The following is a 17,175-nucleotide window of genomic DNA, read 5'->3' as shown; positions in this document are numbered from 1 at the left end:
TACCTGAAAATACTGTAAATCAGTCTTACTGCGTTCCATGAGATCTACTTCAGTTAAGTGTGTGTAGAAAGTAAATAACGAATGGTCTAGCATGTTTTTTCACAACCAGAATCTCATATGCTTTGATTTTCTTTCCTATATTCCTTGCCTTGTTTATTTCTTCATAGCTTCCTACTCTGGGGTGGATCATTTATGCTTTCATTTGAGGACTAAATCAGAAGTAATCAAAAATGCAGATTAAACATGGTAATTCATAAAGCCATGAAGATGATAGAACTTGCACTTATCCTTCGGTGACCCCAATCTGCCAAATGAAAGGTTGTTGGATTAATCCAGGCTTCACTATGATTCTAGACTCATATCATTCAGGCATGTTGTGTAAATATATTCTTGGGAGAGATGCCTCTACTGATACATTCATTATCAGAGGTACACAATACAAATTTAAGGATGCAATTCACAGGAAATTGCAGCTGAAGCAAATGTTATATTTGAATTTGATGCAATGACCTTTCTTTTTTTTTATTTACATCCATTCCTCAGGTCCACAAAATGGCCTTCTTTCTCATTTTATCATCATAATATTCAGGATAGCACACAAAAACAAGTAAAATTGTATGCTAAACATGTGTTAGAATGAGCTTTGGGTGTATGTGCCTTCACATCAGCTGTTGACTTATGGCGACCCCATGAATATCATAGGGTTTTCTTAGGAAAGTAATACTCAGAGATAGTTTCCTGGTTCCTTCCTCTGAAATATAGCCTATATCACCTGTTATTCCTTGGTAGTTTGCCATCCAAGTACTAACTGGGGCTTCTAAGATCATTATCTTCAGGTTATCTACATTTTCCACTCATCCTAGGCATCCAGGATGAACTAGGAGGACTCAAACCAGGTCTATACACTGGTGTCCCTTTGTAAGGATATTGAGAATATTTGACATTATTCAGTAATACCAATCCTGGCCAGTGTCTTGAGCTATACCTGCCCTATAGTGTGTTAAGGTTCTGCATCCTGGTTCCAGATTCCTTTGAATATTTACTTTTCTACAATCAGTTCTGTTTTGATCCAGCTTGATATAAACCAATTTAGTATTCCCATTATTCCATCCTAACCACATTGCCAGTCCTGTGCAAGTGATCTTGTGGACTGTCAACATTGGTACAAGGTGTGTGTGTATTTGTATCGAACCAGTCACTTGACTATATGGCCCAGGATGGTTGGGAAGGCAAAATGTTTGACAAGGAAAAATCCTGTAGCTGTCACACATTTGGACATTATGTGACTCCATTAATACCACCACTGACAATCAGTGTCAAAGGTTTTGATTAAACTATTGGGCACAGCTAAATACACCCCCCTCCCAGTTTTCTCTCCATCAGGATGGCATCCTGCAGTTGGCAAATCAATTGAACAAGAATTCAAACTGGTTAGGAAGATCGCCTTTGGGGCAAAAGGTGATCAGCTCAACACTTTTCTTTTTATTAGTCAGAAATTTAATAATGATAATGCAGCAATTTTCCCTAGTTTAGAACACCTGAACAGGGCTGTTCAAAACAAGGTGACTGGGAGTCTCTTATTCATGGGTTCACCATAAGTAGAAGTCAATTTGACAGCAGTTAATAACAACAACAACAACAACAGTAATGATCTCTCTAAAGTGAGCTTTAGTCAGCAAATGATGCAATATCCTGAGACAGTAAAGACTAGTGATATATGCATACTTAGGGAAACCTTTTTTTTATTTATTATGGTGTTTATTTCCCACTCTTCAGCCCTAAAGGCTAGCAGAGTGGCTTACAATTATTATTTTTAATTAGACGGTTCCCTGTTCTCAGTCTTACAATCTAAAAAAACGTGTCACAAAAGGAGAAGGGAATGGTAGTGGGGATGAGAATCAGGTGCAGCAGTTATTCTCTCCCTCGAAGGCCTGGACCATGGCAGATGGACTGGAGGGAGGGCTCTTCTTCTTAAGGATAGGCCCAATGGCATTGGGCCTGTCTTTTCATTCCCTCCCAGGCCGGATGGTATTTTTCTACTTGAGGTATACAAAAGGCAATTTGTTCTAGCAGAAAGGTCTGCGTCCATCTTTAATCAAGATCCCTTCTGGGAAGGGTCTGCTTGAAGCTTCCATTTTCAATCACAAATTTCAGTTCCTGAGAAAATGCCTGCCTCTAGCTTCTGGTGGCCTCTTGCTGAATTACTGTCTAGGCTTGCTCCTTACTCCTTTCAGGCTGGGATTTTTACAAAGTGTTGTAGGAGAACCAAGAATACTATGGAAAAAGTGAAATCAAGGTTTCTTCAAGGCAACTTGTACAAACTGACACTGGAACAGTGTTTGCTATTTAGAGCTTCCCAAAACTAGTTGCTGAGGTTGCAGTGACTTCAGAGATAGTAGACAACACTTATGCAAACTGGGAAACACTTTAAAATAGTGTCAGATACATGTTTGCTCAATTTGTGTTTGTATCTGTTGTTCCAGAGGAGTGTTTGGCTTCCTTGGATCTTCACTTAAAATAAGCAAATGTGCTTTATTTCTCCAGACAATGATGAGGAACAAGAAGTGCTCCTAGCCTTGGACAAACCTGGATGGTACTCCCAAGGTAACTCAACCCATTTGTATGAGTTGCTGAAGAAGATGACTGGCAAACTAGAACCAAAGGTATTGAGAAAAAGATAAAGTGTGACAGCAGACCACTATAGAGAAGCTTTCTCAACATCACCATTAATCCAATACATTAGTAGCTAATTTTTCAGACAAAGCAGACTCATTTGTAGTTTTTTTTTTGGGGGGGGGGTTCGGGCTATATGACCATGTTCTAGAAGAGCTTCTTCCTGACGTTTCGCCAGCATCTGTGGCTGGCATCTTCAGAGAATGCTGGCATGGAAGAGAGTGGGGCCTGAGGCCTTGCTATTCAACAACAAAACAATACACAGATTAACATGAAAATCACTCTTCCCTACCTAGGATCACACAGTATATATATACCCCAATATCTTCCATGCCAGCATTCTCTGAAGATGCCAGCCACAGATGCTGGCAAAACGTCAGGAATAATCTCTTCCAGAACATGGCCCCATAGCCTGAAAAAATCACACACACACACACACAAAAAACTATGGATGCCAGCCATGAAAGTCTTCACTTCACATCAGACTCATCTGTGTTCAACTTTGGTTGCAATTTTAATTTGGAAAAAAGAAAAATAAGCAACCTACCTGTTATAATATTTTAGTAATTTGTTTCATAGCAAATAAGAATTCAAGCCTGTGCATGTTACAGCCCAAAATTCAGCATGCCTGTTTGGAAAGAAATCCAGCTATATTTATTGAAGTTAGCCTACCAGTCAGGTTGCATTAGGTTTGGAGCTTAAATGGTTATTTTCAATGTGGACTTTACATTAGGTAAATGTACTGCTTCTTTAGTTTCCTTTAAGTCTCATTTCACATCATTTCTAGTGTACAATTAAAATAAAAAGTAATCCACACAAGTCCTATCTACAGTTTGTCTTCTCTGAAGTTACTCTTTTCAGCTAAAAGTGGCTGAGGGACAAGAAAAATATTTTTTACCATTTCCCCTGCCCATAACATGGTTTTTATAATAAAAGTAGTGCCCCCTAGCTGTGCCCCCCTCCTCTTCCTCCCATCTCTTGCTCCTCTTCCTTCTCTTTGCCACCTCACCAAGGGCTTGCCATCCATGAATGCTTGAATCCGCAGATGGGAAGTCTGTGGATACAGAGGGGGTCTGTACACCATGCTGGCTCACTTGATCTAGCTAGGCTTTTTTATGTGAATAACATTTCCTTTGCTTTTCAAATTCTTCTGTGCTTCTCATAAAATATACTCAGAATATCAAGAATCACATCACTAAAATTGTGAGAAGGGAAGACCTGGAAGTGCTTCATGTTGTATTCATGTTATATAGTCCCACCATCCTCTGTGGAGAAGTTCTGGGACACTGTACAATTTAGAATTTTGTTCAAGCATTCTAAATTATACAGGGAGCTTACACACATGGAGCAGGCTCATCTCTTTAGTCGAGTGGGTCTCCATTTTTGTCTTCCAGATGTTTTGGACTCTGGCTCTCACAATTCCTGACCATTTGCCAAGCTGGCTGGGGCCTCTGGGAGTTGAAGTCCAACAGAACTGGATGACCGAAGGCTCAGAACTACTTTAGACCTTCTGCAGTGGGTGGTGGATAACAGAGGCCAGGCAGTGAAGATGCAATAAAGGGAATGCAGTTGGTGAGCATTTAGGCTGGGAGGTCTTAAAAGTAACCTTTCCAGGCTCTGAATGAAACCAACAAATATGGCTCCGCTCTACCCTGATGCAATTCTAACTGTGTGGTGTCTGAATGTCCAAATATGTTTATACTCATTCCTAAATTCAGAATGTAACTGTATTGCTATTTCACTTCCAGGTTGTTTACTTTGGTGACAGCATGCACTCAGATATTTTCGCAGCCCATCACTATAGTAACTGGGAGACTGTCCTCATCTTAGAGGAGCTTAATGGGGACCATGTTATGTCTCCTACAGAGACAGAATCTGAGCCTATAGAGAAGAGAGGAAAATATGAGGTAAGGATGCTAAGTATTAAAATCTGATGTAACCCCAGCTTCACCTCTATTATATGGAAAATGCCTTTCATTTCTTATTTAACCATATATGCATGCTCATGCATTTGTGTCAGTGTTGATATTTTTATCCCAATCTAAATCTCATTACCCTTTGAAGAATTCTTAGGCACTGCTAGGTGTGCCTGAATCTAGAGGGTGGTATGCATTCAAAACTGAAAACAATATAACACAGATACATGACATCAACATTCACTGTAATTTCACATATATTAGAAGTATACACACAGTTCTGACACATATATATCTGTAGATATATTCATTTTCAGTAAAAACTCAATCCACCAAGAAGTTCTCTTGCAATGGTTGAGTGTTATGCAAGACAATTCTAGTTTGAATCTAACTTTTATATAATAGTCCCATGGTGAGTTGCCCAGAACATGCCATCATAAAGTTTCCGTATCCTTTGTATGTGTAGCAAAATAAAGTTTTTTGGCCTGTTACAGACTGCCAAAATATAGCTGCTTCGGGTCTCTTTGGAGGTATGCTATTTAAATGATGCATGGGGCGAGTCTGGAGGTCGCGCCAAAGCCACACTCCATTCCTAAGCACTGGAGTGCAGCTTTGGTGCAGCTTCCGGATTCTTAGGATGCATGCATCATTTAAACAGCATACCTCCAAAGAGACCCGAAGCAGCTTTATTTTGGCAGTCTGTAACTGGCCTTGACTATTTTTATTTCCCATGAGATAAAGAATACAGTGGAACCTCGCCATACGCGGGGGATCCGTTCCGGATCCCACCGCGTATGCCGATTTCCGCCTATGCTCGAGCCCCATTGTAAACAATGGGGCTCGTGCACGGCGGCGCGCGAGGCACAACAGGTGCGCGCGCCCATTCAATTGAATGGGACGCGCTGCCCCTTCCGCCCCGCGCGCGCCCGCGGCTTTGAGCACCTATGCTCAAAGCTGCCTATAAAAAGACCGCGTATGCGGAGGATCCACTGTATTACCTTTCTTTTCCCAGTGGGCACAGATGAGTAAAATTTAGATTTTACTCATCTGTGAGTCATTGTGCTCAGGCCCCAAAGACCTGGATTTCTGTCCATACTCATCCATTAATTTCACTTAGTGACCCAAGAGAGTGCTTCTTAAACTGTTTGGTGTGAGGATACCACTATGGTTTTTTCCAATGTGGGAGGAAAAAGCACCACATTTTGTACCCATTGATAACAACTGTTTCTTTCCAGGAAACTTGGTGCAAACTGGCAGCTAATAGCTTACAAATAATTACCTACCTCTCTCAGAATGGTAGAATACATAAAATAAAATACTGTGAAGGATTTTTCACACCCAAGGTGCTAATAAATGATTCCTAATTGTAACATTAGTGAAAACAATTTATTACTTCTCTTTTTGTCATTATTTTAAAAAAAATCCTTTCTGTTTTGCTTGAAAGTCTTAAATAGCACATCAAAGTCAGGGGACAAGATAGAGACTGTGTTTCCTTCCTGTGTTTTTCAAAGAAAGGAAAGAAGACAAATACACTCTTATGTTTTTTGCATATTATACGCATCCACATGCACTCACAAAAGAAATGCCTCTTTGTGTAGGTCAGGCAAAGGTATTGATTTCAACAACTGCATACATATTTATACTTCCAAGAAAAATGAACAACTGTTTAAAAGAATGCTACCTCCAAAGTTTAGGGCTTACTCCCTCCTCCCACCTGCAGTTTTGGTTGTTGCTGAACCAACAGAGGTAATAGTAGTGGTGTTTGTCATCTTCCATGCATTCCAAGGAAGCTAGTGTGATGTCCAGTGCTTTCTGGACTTGCTGTCTGATCTCTTTCTCAGAGCACACTGTATGGAAAGAGTTCAGCAAGGCATCTTCTGTTCTTCCACACTTCTGCATGTTGTGTTGCATTATGGATTTCCATCACTAATGACAGCAGGCAAGCAGAAGAGAAGTCAATTGGTTTGATCAAAGGATTCTGAACTGAGTGGGGATATAATAGGTCAGCGAAGGGTGGTAGTTCATAAGGGAACAGCACATTACAAGTACAGCCCTGCAACTAAATTAGCAAAGACTTATTACCAAGGGACTTCATTCTAATTCCTATACAGTGTTTTGGGTTATTTTAAAATTATCCCTTCCTACCTCTCCTTTTTTTCATCTTGCAAGATTAAAAATGAGAGGAGGAAACCTATTTTTTCCAGCATAAAATCAGTGTGTATGAATGTGAGTCAGAATTCACTGATGACATATCTGATTAAAATGCACCCAGTTCTCCTCAAATTGTTATATGAGACAACCTAATAGTAGCTCTGTGTGTTTGTTTCAGGCCTTAAACTTTATAGTACTCTGTGGCCCTGATGTTTATGCCTATCTTTGTATTTTCATTCTAATATATATGTACTGTTTATATGCTGAATTTTGTCTTTAATGTACACTCCCCCTGAGAATTAGCTAGCATCAGTGCCATCATTAAGTTTGACATCACCCAGTGCATAACTCATGGTGCCACCACCTCCATTGGCTCCTTCCCATTTCACACCATACAGAATCTTCAGTAATGGTTTTTGTACTAATGTTACTCATAAATTGTAATTCCCATATATCAATGAATGTAATGGTAATAGTTATGGCATAAACAACTAGCAAAATTAAAATTATACTTTTAAATTACAATATAATATGTACAACCTAAATTTATTTACATGTACATACTTCCATGTGGTTAAAGTTATTTTTTAAAATATATTTTTAAAGATAAATAAAACTTTAACTTAGTTTTAGAAAAAACCTTGGGGCCTCTTCTTTCCCCTTCCACTGAGCCTTGCCCCACTCACACTTCCACATTTTAAAACATCACAGTTTTAAAGGGACTTAGGCAAACATCACAACTTGTTTCTGCCAAAAGGCAGATGGTTGGGGAGTAGTGGCGTCACCCCTCTTAGGGTGTCATCAGGTGCTACCTGCACCCACCTAGTGATAACCTGATTGGCATGAAATAGGAAAATACTGTACATAAAAACTACCTGGAAATTCGGCTCCATACAAGGGGGACCTGACATGCATATTGAGTATGTTATGTGCAGAGGGGGGATTGTTGCACACCAATAGAATGCATGTTTTATGTTCAAAAGGTCTCATTTCAGTCCAGGTAAAGCTGGGAAATACTGCTGTCTGAAGCTCTGAGGAACTGCAGACAGGGTCAATAAGACTCAGTGGGATATTTGTTGGAATAAAATGGATTGTAAATTGTCCTGAAAGCTATGTTAAAGGAAAAGCAAACAAAATAGATTATCCCTGAAGTAAATGTGATTTTATCACTTTGGTTATTCTAAGGAGTTATTCAGGTTGGCGATGATTAATTGAATTTGAGTTCATTTGGCTCTACTGGAGTTACTGAATTAGAAAGTGTGGTATGCTGCCAATCCATGGGGAATTCAAGAATTTCTCCACAGACTTTGATGTTGGGAACATCTCTAATTGTGCAGCAGCCCCTGGTGTGTGTGAGATACCTCCAACACCAATAGTCACAGAAGATCTCATTCATGGATTCCATTACTATCTGAACATCTGCATTTATGTTCATGTTAATTTATATTTCAGAGACATCATCCAAAAGCTCTTAATTGTGCATCTAAACAGTGGGGCTCTTTCTTTGTGGATGCCATTTCTGGAAAAGAAGGTGCAGAGGAAGTAAATACTTGGTCCTGTAAATGTGTTAGTGCACATAGCACCATCACAATCCCAAGTATTGAATCAATAGCAGGTAAGAGTGTATGTCATTGAGTCCATCTATGAAAATTCCCAAAGTCTTAATTTTAACTAAATATTGGCGGGATACAAACCGCCGCTTTGCGGCGCTTCCCCGCCGGCGCCATTTGCTCCGCGCGGGAGCTGCAGCAGCCAAACCGCGCAGCTCCCGCACAGAGCAAAAAAGAAGCTCCATTTCAGAGCTTCTTCTTGCGGCGCACTGATGACGTCGCGAAGCACCGCTGGCGCATTCGCGACATCATAGGCGCCGCGACACGTCTGGACACTATGCGTCCAGTACGTAAAGATGGTGGCACCCATGTGGAAGGGGCGCCGCCATCTTGTACGTATTGTATACGTACTAGGGTTAGGGGGGTGCCGAAGCACCGCCCCTTCCTAACCCTAGTACATATACAATACGTACTATATGGCGGTGTGTATCCCGCCATTGATATGTTATGACTAATATCAATGCCCAGAACTCTAAACATTTTCCCAGTTTTAGATTTGCAGTTTATTGTTTTCTCAGTGACTGAATAGTAATATATAAGTATTACATTATAAATCTGAACTGGTGACAGTTTGAGTGGAGGCAAGGGGCTAAACAGACAAGCAGAAATGAGCGGCCAGAAGCTGCTCGTGGTCCCATTGCCCTGGCGCTGCATTGCCAAGGGCGCCCACTGCCACAGTCCCAAATGGAGCAGAAAACATCCACTCCTTTTTGGGCCACTTAAGGTGGCCCTGGGGTGGCTTCTAGCCACTCTGGAGGGCATGCATAGCCTAAAGGCCACACTCCCAGAGTGGCCGGAAGCTGCCCCTTCTGCCCATCTGTTTTGAGCTTATGTTGTTTTATTTCATTCTTAAAACATTTTTATCACTAGTTTTCTTTTTCCTTTCTGTAATGACCATTAGTTTCTTCATAAAGTTGTACTGACTGTGCCAAAGTGTATATAATTATTAATTAATGAAACACATCCTCAACATGGGAAAATTAGCCTATTCCTAATTGTCACTTAAATATTTTTCCAATGGCAGGGAAATAATTGTTTTTGTTTCACAAAAATAAGAAAAGTGAATGAGACTGTTCTCTTATTTCTGCCCTCTTGGCAAGAATCTGGCATGGTGTTTCTAAACTTCATGATAAAGCAAACAGCTGTTAGAGTTTGTTTGCCTTCCATTGCTTAGGGGGGAGTATTCTAATACAATGCACAACAGCAGTATTTCTTTGTTTTTAAGGGACTTTCCTATTTAATTTTTTTAAAATAAAAACCAATAGAGACTTTTTTTAAGAGGAATTTCTGCTGCAGCTTGATAATTTGGGTTCTTCTTTTTGTACCTTTCCCACTCGACAGTGTTCTTTTTGAAGTATAGTGACAAGAACTTCACACAGCAATCCTAGTGTGGTCTCAGAAAGGCATTAGGGTACTGGTAGTTCTGTTTTTCTTTTCATAATTCTCCCCAACATGGAATTTGGCTTTTTCACAGCCACTGCACACTGAGTTGACATTTTAATTGAGCTATCCAGTGCAACCTCAAGAACCTTTTCCTGCTCAGTCATCTAAACTTTCCCTTTGAACTTCCTTTTTACCAGTTTCTTCATTTCAGAGAAGTTTCCTTTTTTTAACCAAATTCTAACTGTGTTGAAATTCCATGGTAATTTTCCACTTCAGTATGAATTACATTTGATGACACTGTGGTCCCTGTTTCCAATCAGTTCAAAGACACTTCAACTGAAAGAGGAACTGTACTACATATGGAGTTCTTTCTTGCTAGTTTGCATTTCTAAGAAATCTTCACGTTGCTTTTTTATAATTTGGGGGGGAAATAATGCTTAGGAAGGTTTGAACTAGTCTCTCTCAGTGTACTTATGGACTCACAAACTATTAAAACAGATTAGCATCACAAAATTTAATCAGAACTGAATACTCAGATATCAGTTGGTGGTTAGTCAAACATTCAAAGAATTAACTCTCCCAATAACTATAATCAGATCCAAACAGAAGTCAAACTCAGAAACATAATGCACCTCACTAAATCCTTTTTGAGGTATTCTTAGAGCTTTATAGAATATTAAAGCAAATTAATCTCTGTCATGACTTCAGATGGGAAGGGTTTCTTCACAAACAGTAATAGCCAGGACAAAAAAATTTTGTGAACTGCCCAAAGAAATGTTCATAAAGAATGACCTATAATAATTCAGATCAGTCCAATGGGAATCTAAATTGTCTGTCAGTTCCCAAGCTCTGCTGGCTCATGCTGCCCAGAAGAGGAAGTGTAAGCGAGATTTACTGAGCTTTTTACTCTGGTAGATGTTTATCTATCCACACCTCACCCATATATATTGAAACCAGACATGGGAGAGACAGACTCTAGGATCTCTCAGGGGGTAGAAAGGTTTAGGTTGCAGTGGATCCTGCCTCCATTTCATCCCCCGACTTCCCAGTTTTGGACTTATTGCTGATAGGAACAGCACCAGTTATAGGATAATGTATTCTGAGATTTCCACAGATGGATATGCACCTGTTTGTCAACAGAATTCCTCCCCGTTAATACTTCACTAGGACACAGTGCAGTAACTTCCTACAGCCAACAAGACTGGAAGTACAGAAAGTACATGCAAAAGATAAGAAAAATAGAATGAATATTAAAACCCATAATGGTGACCTGGCAGGGACAGGGTTCAGCATTGCTCCTGTGATAATAAGCTGTCACAAAGGGAGCTGCTGTACTTATTGTGTGTGCTCTTAGAATTGCATTTGTACATCCATTCCCAATTCAAAACTTTTTTACAGGTCCTTGACTGCAATTTGTTGTCTGTTTTCAAAGAGAACCAAAGTATTTCATCCTCTTGCCCTTAAAATCCTGAATCATACTATTCTTGGAGGTCCAAGTGCAAATTTCTGTTGCACACTGACTCAGCTTCCTTCTTCTACTGCTTAGTCCTTATTTGCACTCAGAATGTGTGTTCTCTACACAGACTGCATTTAGACTTTCTCTTTCAATGAAAGAAAACCAAGAGCAAAAGCAGTGTTTCTGAGCTTGTAAACTCCATAGAAAACAGCTTTGGCTTGACACTTGGGAAGTACAGGAAGCCACTTAACTGACAGGTTAGCAAGCAAAGGACTGTCAGAAAGTGGAATTGATGAAAAAGTGGAACTCAGGGGTTTCTAGCTTACAAATGCATTTTGGCCACTGAAGATATAAATAGCATATTAGTTATCACTTTAGAAAGCATGCAAAAGCAAAATTAACACAAACTATACACACACACACACATACATATATCTCTCTGTGTGTGTGCACATGGGGGAGAGAGAAAGAGTGGTCCCAAGTGAGCCTCATATGCAAGAAGAACTGACAAAAGAGTGGAACCCTTGTCACATTAATGGAACTTGTCTGCAATTTGCAGATATTGAAAGAGTGAGTGGTTGAAAAGTGAGGCGTCAAAAAGCAGGGAAAGTCTATACTTTTGTGTATGTTTTTTTTAAAAGGGATCTGAAATTGTAAGGATTACTCTTGAAGTTTGACCATGAAGATTTTCACACTTGCCTGCATCGCTGCTAAAATGTCCCTGAAATGTCACTCAAAGGTGGAGGAAGCACATGTGTGTGGTAGCCAGCCGCGCTTCCGCAATAGTCAGAGAATCGTCGCTCCCTCTAGCATCCCTTAATCATCACAAGGGGAGCAGATTTCCTATGAACACAAACTTTGCGTTCATAGGAAATACGCTCCCCAGGAATGATTCAGGGATGCTAAGGAGAGAGCAACGTTTCCATGACAATTGAGGAAGCGTTCCTGCCTTCCACACACCTGTGCTTCCTCCACCTTTGAGCAACGTTTCAGGGATGTTTTAGCAGTGATGCAGGCAAGTGTGGAAAGCTTCATAGACTTTCCTGCCACTTTAGCTCACTTGTTTGTAGGATTAATGGTTATAGTGTCAGACCATTGATGGATACTACAAATTTAAAGTCAAAAAGTCACTAAAACAAAAAGCATTTGTGTAAAAAGGGCAGCGGGGGGGGGGGGGGTAAAGTGAAAAGTGATTATGAGAATAGACTCAAATTTTAAAATATTTAGTGACGGTAGTGAAGGGGGGTTTTTTTAACCCTTTAAGCCTCATGAATGGAGCCTCATAGCAGACTGAAATTAACAGTTTATTTAATTGCATAGTGGCATGTGGATTCTGGCTTGGAAGCATAAGGTTTATGCTGTATGAGCAACTAGACCAATTTTATATAGAATTCTTACAAAAATATGCAATAGCAGTAATTTTGAGCAACAAATGGCTATGACATCATACAAACTGACCAATAAGGAGCAAACACTCTTTTCAATCTATGTGTGTCACACTTGGTTTTTGTATCTTATTCTGATGATTATCATATCAGAAAATGTCAAGATATTTTGGCACATAGTCAAGAACACTTTGTAGATATTTAACTTAACTTGAAATCAGAAGGAATTTACAACATTTTTTTATATTCAAACAAACTGTTTTCTTAACATGTCTCTACCTCATTTAGACCTTAGTATTACTTTCTGACTCTTCCTCTTCATCAGCTACTCATATGGAGCTCTTGTATCTTGTGCCGCTACTGCTTTGTTGTGACCAGAATCAAAAGGAGGGAGAGCATTATCCTTTAGAATGGCCTAGGAAAAGATAACCATGCTGGCTTTGTACTTGGAGGCCAGCAGAGTGCACTAGCATGGCTAGTCCCACTTTCATCTTGTCTTGTCCACAATGTTGTTGGCTTCAGGACCAGCCCTTAGCTGAGAAGCATAACAGTGGAATTGTGGAGAGTCAGAATTCCTTTTAAAAACTTCCACAGACATATGTCCAATTGCCCATAGTCCCCAGGATGGTAACCAGTTACTTTGTAGGGTTTTATCATTTTAGTATGCCAGGGAGTCAAGGTGATAAAAAGGAGGCACAAAATCATCTGTACAAAGAAGCTATTTAATCTGAAAACTGGAGGGCATAAGTGGTGGTAACTTCCCGGAGAGCCTTTTCAGCTGCCGATCCAGAAATCTGGAATTACCTGCTGAAGGTGGTTTGTCAGATCACATCTCCTGACACTTTTAAAAAGGTGATAAAAATGACCCTCTTCCAGCAGGCCTTCCCAGACTAACCTCTCCTAAAACAGAATCAACCACCCATGTTAATCAGCCTCCCCCCCCCATTATTGTCTTATTGCTGTCACTTCTTGCCGAGCTGTTTTAACTGATGTTAATCCAGTTAAATGTTTTTATTGTTATTATTTTGTATTGATGGGAGGGAGGGTAGAAGGGTGGGGTTCTTCAGGGACTGTTTCGTTATTATTTTCTGTGACTTTCATATTTGAAATTTTCCTTGCTGTTACCCGCCTCGATCCTCAAACAGGAGAGGCGGGATACAAATAAATATTTTATTATTGTTGTTATTGTTATTATTATAAAGTTCAAACTTTGAAAAAATGTGATGACCATACATTAAGGCTCACACATGAATAGCTAATAAAGAAAACTTCACAAATGTAAGTTATGGAAGTAAAAATCATGCACAGATTCTGTGTCTCTATGCCTAGATCAGCTTTCTAAACTTCATTCAGGTTGAGGATGCCAGGTTTTGGAAAGCTGGTGCTGTTAAATATAACGTTAATGCCTTTCAATTAACAAATAAGATAGCAAATATAGAAGTAGATCTCCTGAATATCATTAATGCATGTTATTCAACATATTTTTAAGTTTGTGGATGTTGGTTTGAAAATAGAGAGTAAATAATACATTATTTGATAGGTATGTTGGAGTACGTTGCTATTCCTACAAGAAAGCAAGTTTGGGCTTATCTTCTCTAATCCTGACAGTAGTTATCTGAAATAAAATTTTATGCAGCATTTCTATGCCTTGACGTAATCTGTATTCAGTCTTAGTTGAAACCTGTCCATCTTATTTATCAATATCTGCATCCTAACAACTCACTGTTTAAGATTCAATAGCATATTTTATAAGTGGTTTAGAAAGTTCCTCACAATGGCAACAGAACTATGGAATTAAATTGGTGTGATTGCCCACATTTTTTCAGTTTCCGAAGAAGGTCACTGTTTGTGAAGCAAAACTATCAGAGCCAAATTATATTTTTATACTATTGTTTCTTCATATTGTTGTAAGAAGAAGAGAGAATACAAGGACATGGCCATAGTGGGGCTACAAGAAACAAAATATTGTTCTTTTTCATTCACATTAGTTTGTGGGTTCAAATTAGAAAATATAGAGTGAAAGTAGAACAACTCCTCCTCCTCCTCCTCCTCCTACTGTTTTCTTTCATATCTTAGCATATTTTGGCACGTTACACACCGCCATAAGGGACATCCTTAGGACATCCCATTTTGAAAAAGGGGTGTCTCTTCCAGATGCCCCTTACCCTGTTATGGACAGAGTCTGTAACAAATGGCGGCGGCCGTTCCACACGGCCGCCACCATTTTGACGTAACGGACGCTCTGCGTCCGCACGTTGCAGCCCAGAAGTGATGCTGCGAGTGCGCGCTTTGGCACTTGCGGCGTCTCTTCCGGGTTGCCAGAAGGAGCTCGATTTTCACGCTCCTTCTTTGCAGCGCGATTTTCGCACTCCTTCTTTGCAGCGTGGAGGAGTCACGCAGTTTGGCTGCTGCGACTCCTCCGCGCTTCAACCGGCAGCGGCCAGAGACCGCCCCTTTTGGGTGGTCTGTAACGGGCCGTAGTCTTGTTTATTATTATTAAGCAGTACTTTCTCATATACCGTTGTATGTATGTGACAGAATATAATGGTAATTTGTTTTTAAATAATACAAAAGTTATATAACATACAAGCACATTTATCCTATTTTAAACATTTCCCATTCCCAAAAGGATAAGCCAAAGTATCATCTTCACAAAAAACATAAACCTTGTATACCAAATATGTAATCATGTCATCTGATTACATTCTTGGAATAATACGCACACAGATAAAGAGCTTAAGGGGGGAAACAGTGCTCTTCTTAACTTACTGGGATTGTTTAGATTTGATATAAGCTGCATAACTAATCAAGTCATTGTATGTTTGTTTCTTTCAGATTTACCACTGGATTATAGATTCACCAGATTTTCTTCCAGTAGCTCAGTAACTGCTGGCTATTATCCCAAACCTCCAAGATCATTATTATTAAGTGGTGAGCCAATGGTTACCAAGTAAATCATATGGAAGGAAAAGAAAATGCAGATGTCTTTATATTGCTTAGATGAATATGGCAGGTGCTAAGTGCAAAACATGCAAATGAAATGCAGTCTAAATCCTCGATGGCAATGTAAGAATACTTTGTATTTGTCTACAGCATTTCCTCACTCTTCCTGCTGAGAATTTGCTGCAGTCTTTTCTGTCTGACCCCTTTGCCCAGTTCATACTAAGCACTTTCCTATAGTGGGGGAGCATGCACAAAACCTTCACCACTACCAGCACCACCACATACTTCTCATAAATAGGCAACAAAAAAGAGCTTTCTGCATACACAGATCTTGCATGATCATGTTTGCATGATTTCTCCCAATAAAAACAGAGAGAATGTGTGTGTGTATAAAACTGTTGCATGTAGTATTTGAAGATCAATGTAGAGGGAATGCGTGTGATTCCTCTTCCCAAATAGAGTGAGGATGGGGGGAGATAGCGATGACCCAGTAATAATTGGCCCACAATTTCAGGCTGATTAAACTTCAGTACTGTGATGTTAAGTCACTAATTTCAGTCAGAAATCAGTTGTTCTACTCTATCCTAGATGTGTTCCAAATAAAATTATGAAAGAGAAAAACCACAAAAACATGTTTATTAGATTGTGAATGTACCCATTTTGAAACATCTTTTTAAAACTAATTCTAACACATACAGACTGGACATAATGTATGTTGTGCTCATCTGGAGAACAAAGGGCTAAATATATGTGAGCATGGCATGGGATCACTATACTGCCCCTGTCCTGCTGCTTACCTTTATTTAATCTCTAAGTCACTCATCCACCAGCAGCCACAAGGTCTCGTTTGCATCACCTCTCAGTGAATTTTAATCAGTGTTTTGGAAAACTCTAGCGAGAGGGTTTTGCAACCTAAGGCTGCATTTTATGAACACTTATTTGGAAATAAGTCCATGAGCTCAGCAAAACTCACTTCTGAGTAATTATGCCCAAGATTGGACTGAAAGAGACCCAAAGTGTATGTTAGTATGCTGTTTTCACAGCTAATGAACGATTAACCAGATTGCGCACAATCTGTCTTGCATGTGGACTGCTTCTCTGGTGGAAATGTTGATCTTTGTTATAATATTGCAGTCAAAGGATCTGGCTGAATAAACTTGAGCATCCCAACATTTAAAGCCTTCTGTCTGCTTTGGCAGTGCTCATTTGTGTGAAGTTCAAAATAAAGGTTATTTATTTCTGACAAGCTCTGGATTATGTTACTTACTGTTCTGTGGAAAGGGGAGGGGGAAGGAAGATGGAACAGTTTATCTTTTAAAAATGCAAGAAGTTTTTTTGTTTTGTTTTGTTTTGTTTTGTCAGTGTGGCCTTAAACAAATATGATTGTTTTCATTGATTCACTTCTGAGCACAGATCAATCCTCATAAGATTAAAAATAAAGATCCAAACTCATGGTAACGGTTTAATTTCCTCCACTTTAAGGTCTTGTTAAGGTCAGAGAGGAAGTGAATATTGAAAGCTGTGGGTGCTGAAGTCATTGACTGATCACATCACTATACATCCAAGCCCAAACTTTTCCTAGCATACAAATGTTTTAACAGATGTGCGACCAGAAAGCCTTGTGAGAGACGAAAGTGATCTAATGATCTGCCTGTGTC

At 39.6% G+C, this 17,175-nt stretch overlaps 1 protein-coding gene across 5 annotated transcripts in view; it reads left to right on the top strand.

Annotated features, from left to right (window-relative positions):
- NT5DC1 (5'-nucleotidase domain containing 1) overlaps window positions 1–16,755 on the top strand; it is a 129,128-nt gene extending 112,373 nt beyond the window's left edge. For all 5 annotated transcript variants that reach the window (XM_042445334.1, XM_042445330.1, XM_042445333.1 and 2 more), the window contains exons 9-12: window positions 2,545–2,663; window positions 4,422–4,580; window positions 8,193–8,355; window positions 15,410–16,755. In XM_042445334.1, the coding sequence (XP_042301268.1) occupies window positions 2,545–2,663; window positions 4,422–4,580; window positions 8,193–8,355; window positions 15,410–15,528 (560 nt within the window). In that variant the 3' untranslated portion in view covers window positions 15,529–16,755. The remainder of the gene's footprint in view (window positions 1–2,544; window positions 2,664–4,421; window positions 4,581–8,192; window positions 8,356–15,409) is intronic.
- The last annotated feature ends 420 nt before the right edge of the window (window positions 16,756–17,175 follow it).

Source organism: Sceloporus undulatus, chromosome 1 (assembly GCF_019175285.1).
Source record: "Sceloporus undulatus isolate JIND9_A2432 ecotype Alabama chromosome 1, SceUnd_v1.1, whole genome shotgun sequence".
Classification (NCBI taxonomy): domain Eukaryota; kingdom Metazoa; phylum Chordata; class Lepidosauria; order Squamata; family Phrynosomatidae; genus Sceloporus; species Sceloporus undulatus.
Note: the sequence above shows the minus strand (reverse complement) of the source record. Positions and strands in the feature narration are given on the sequence as shown.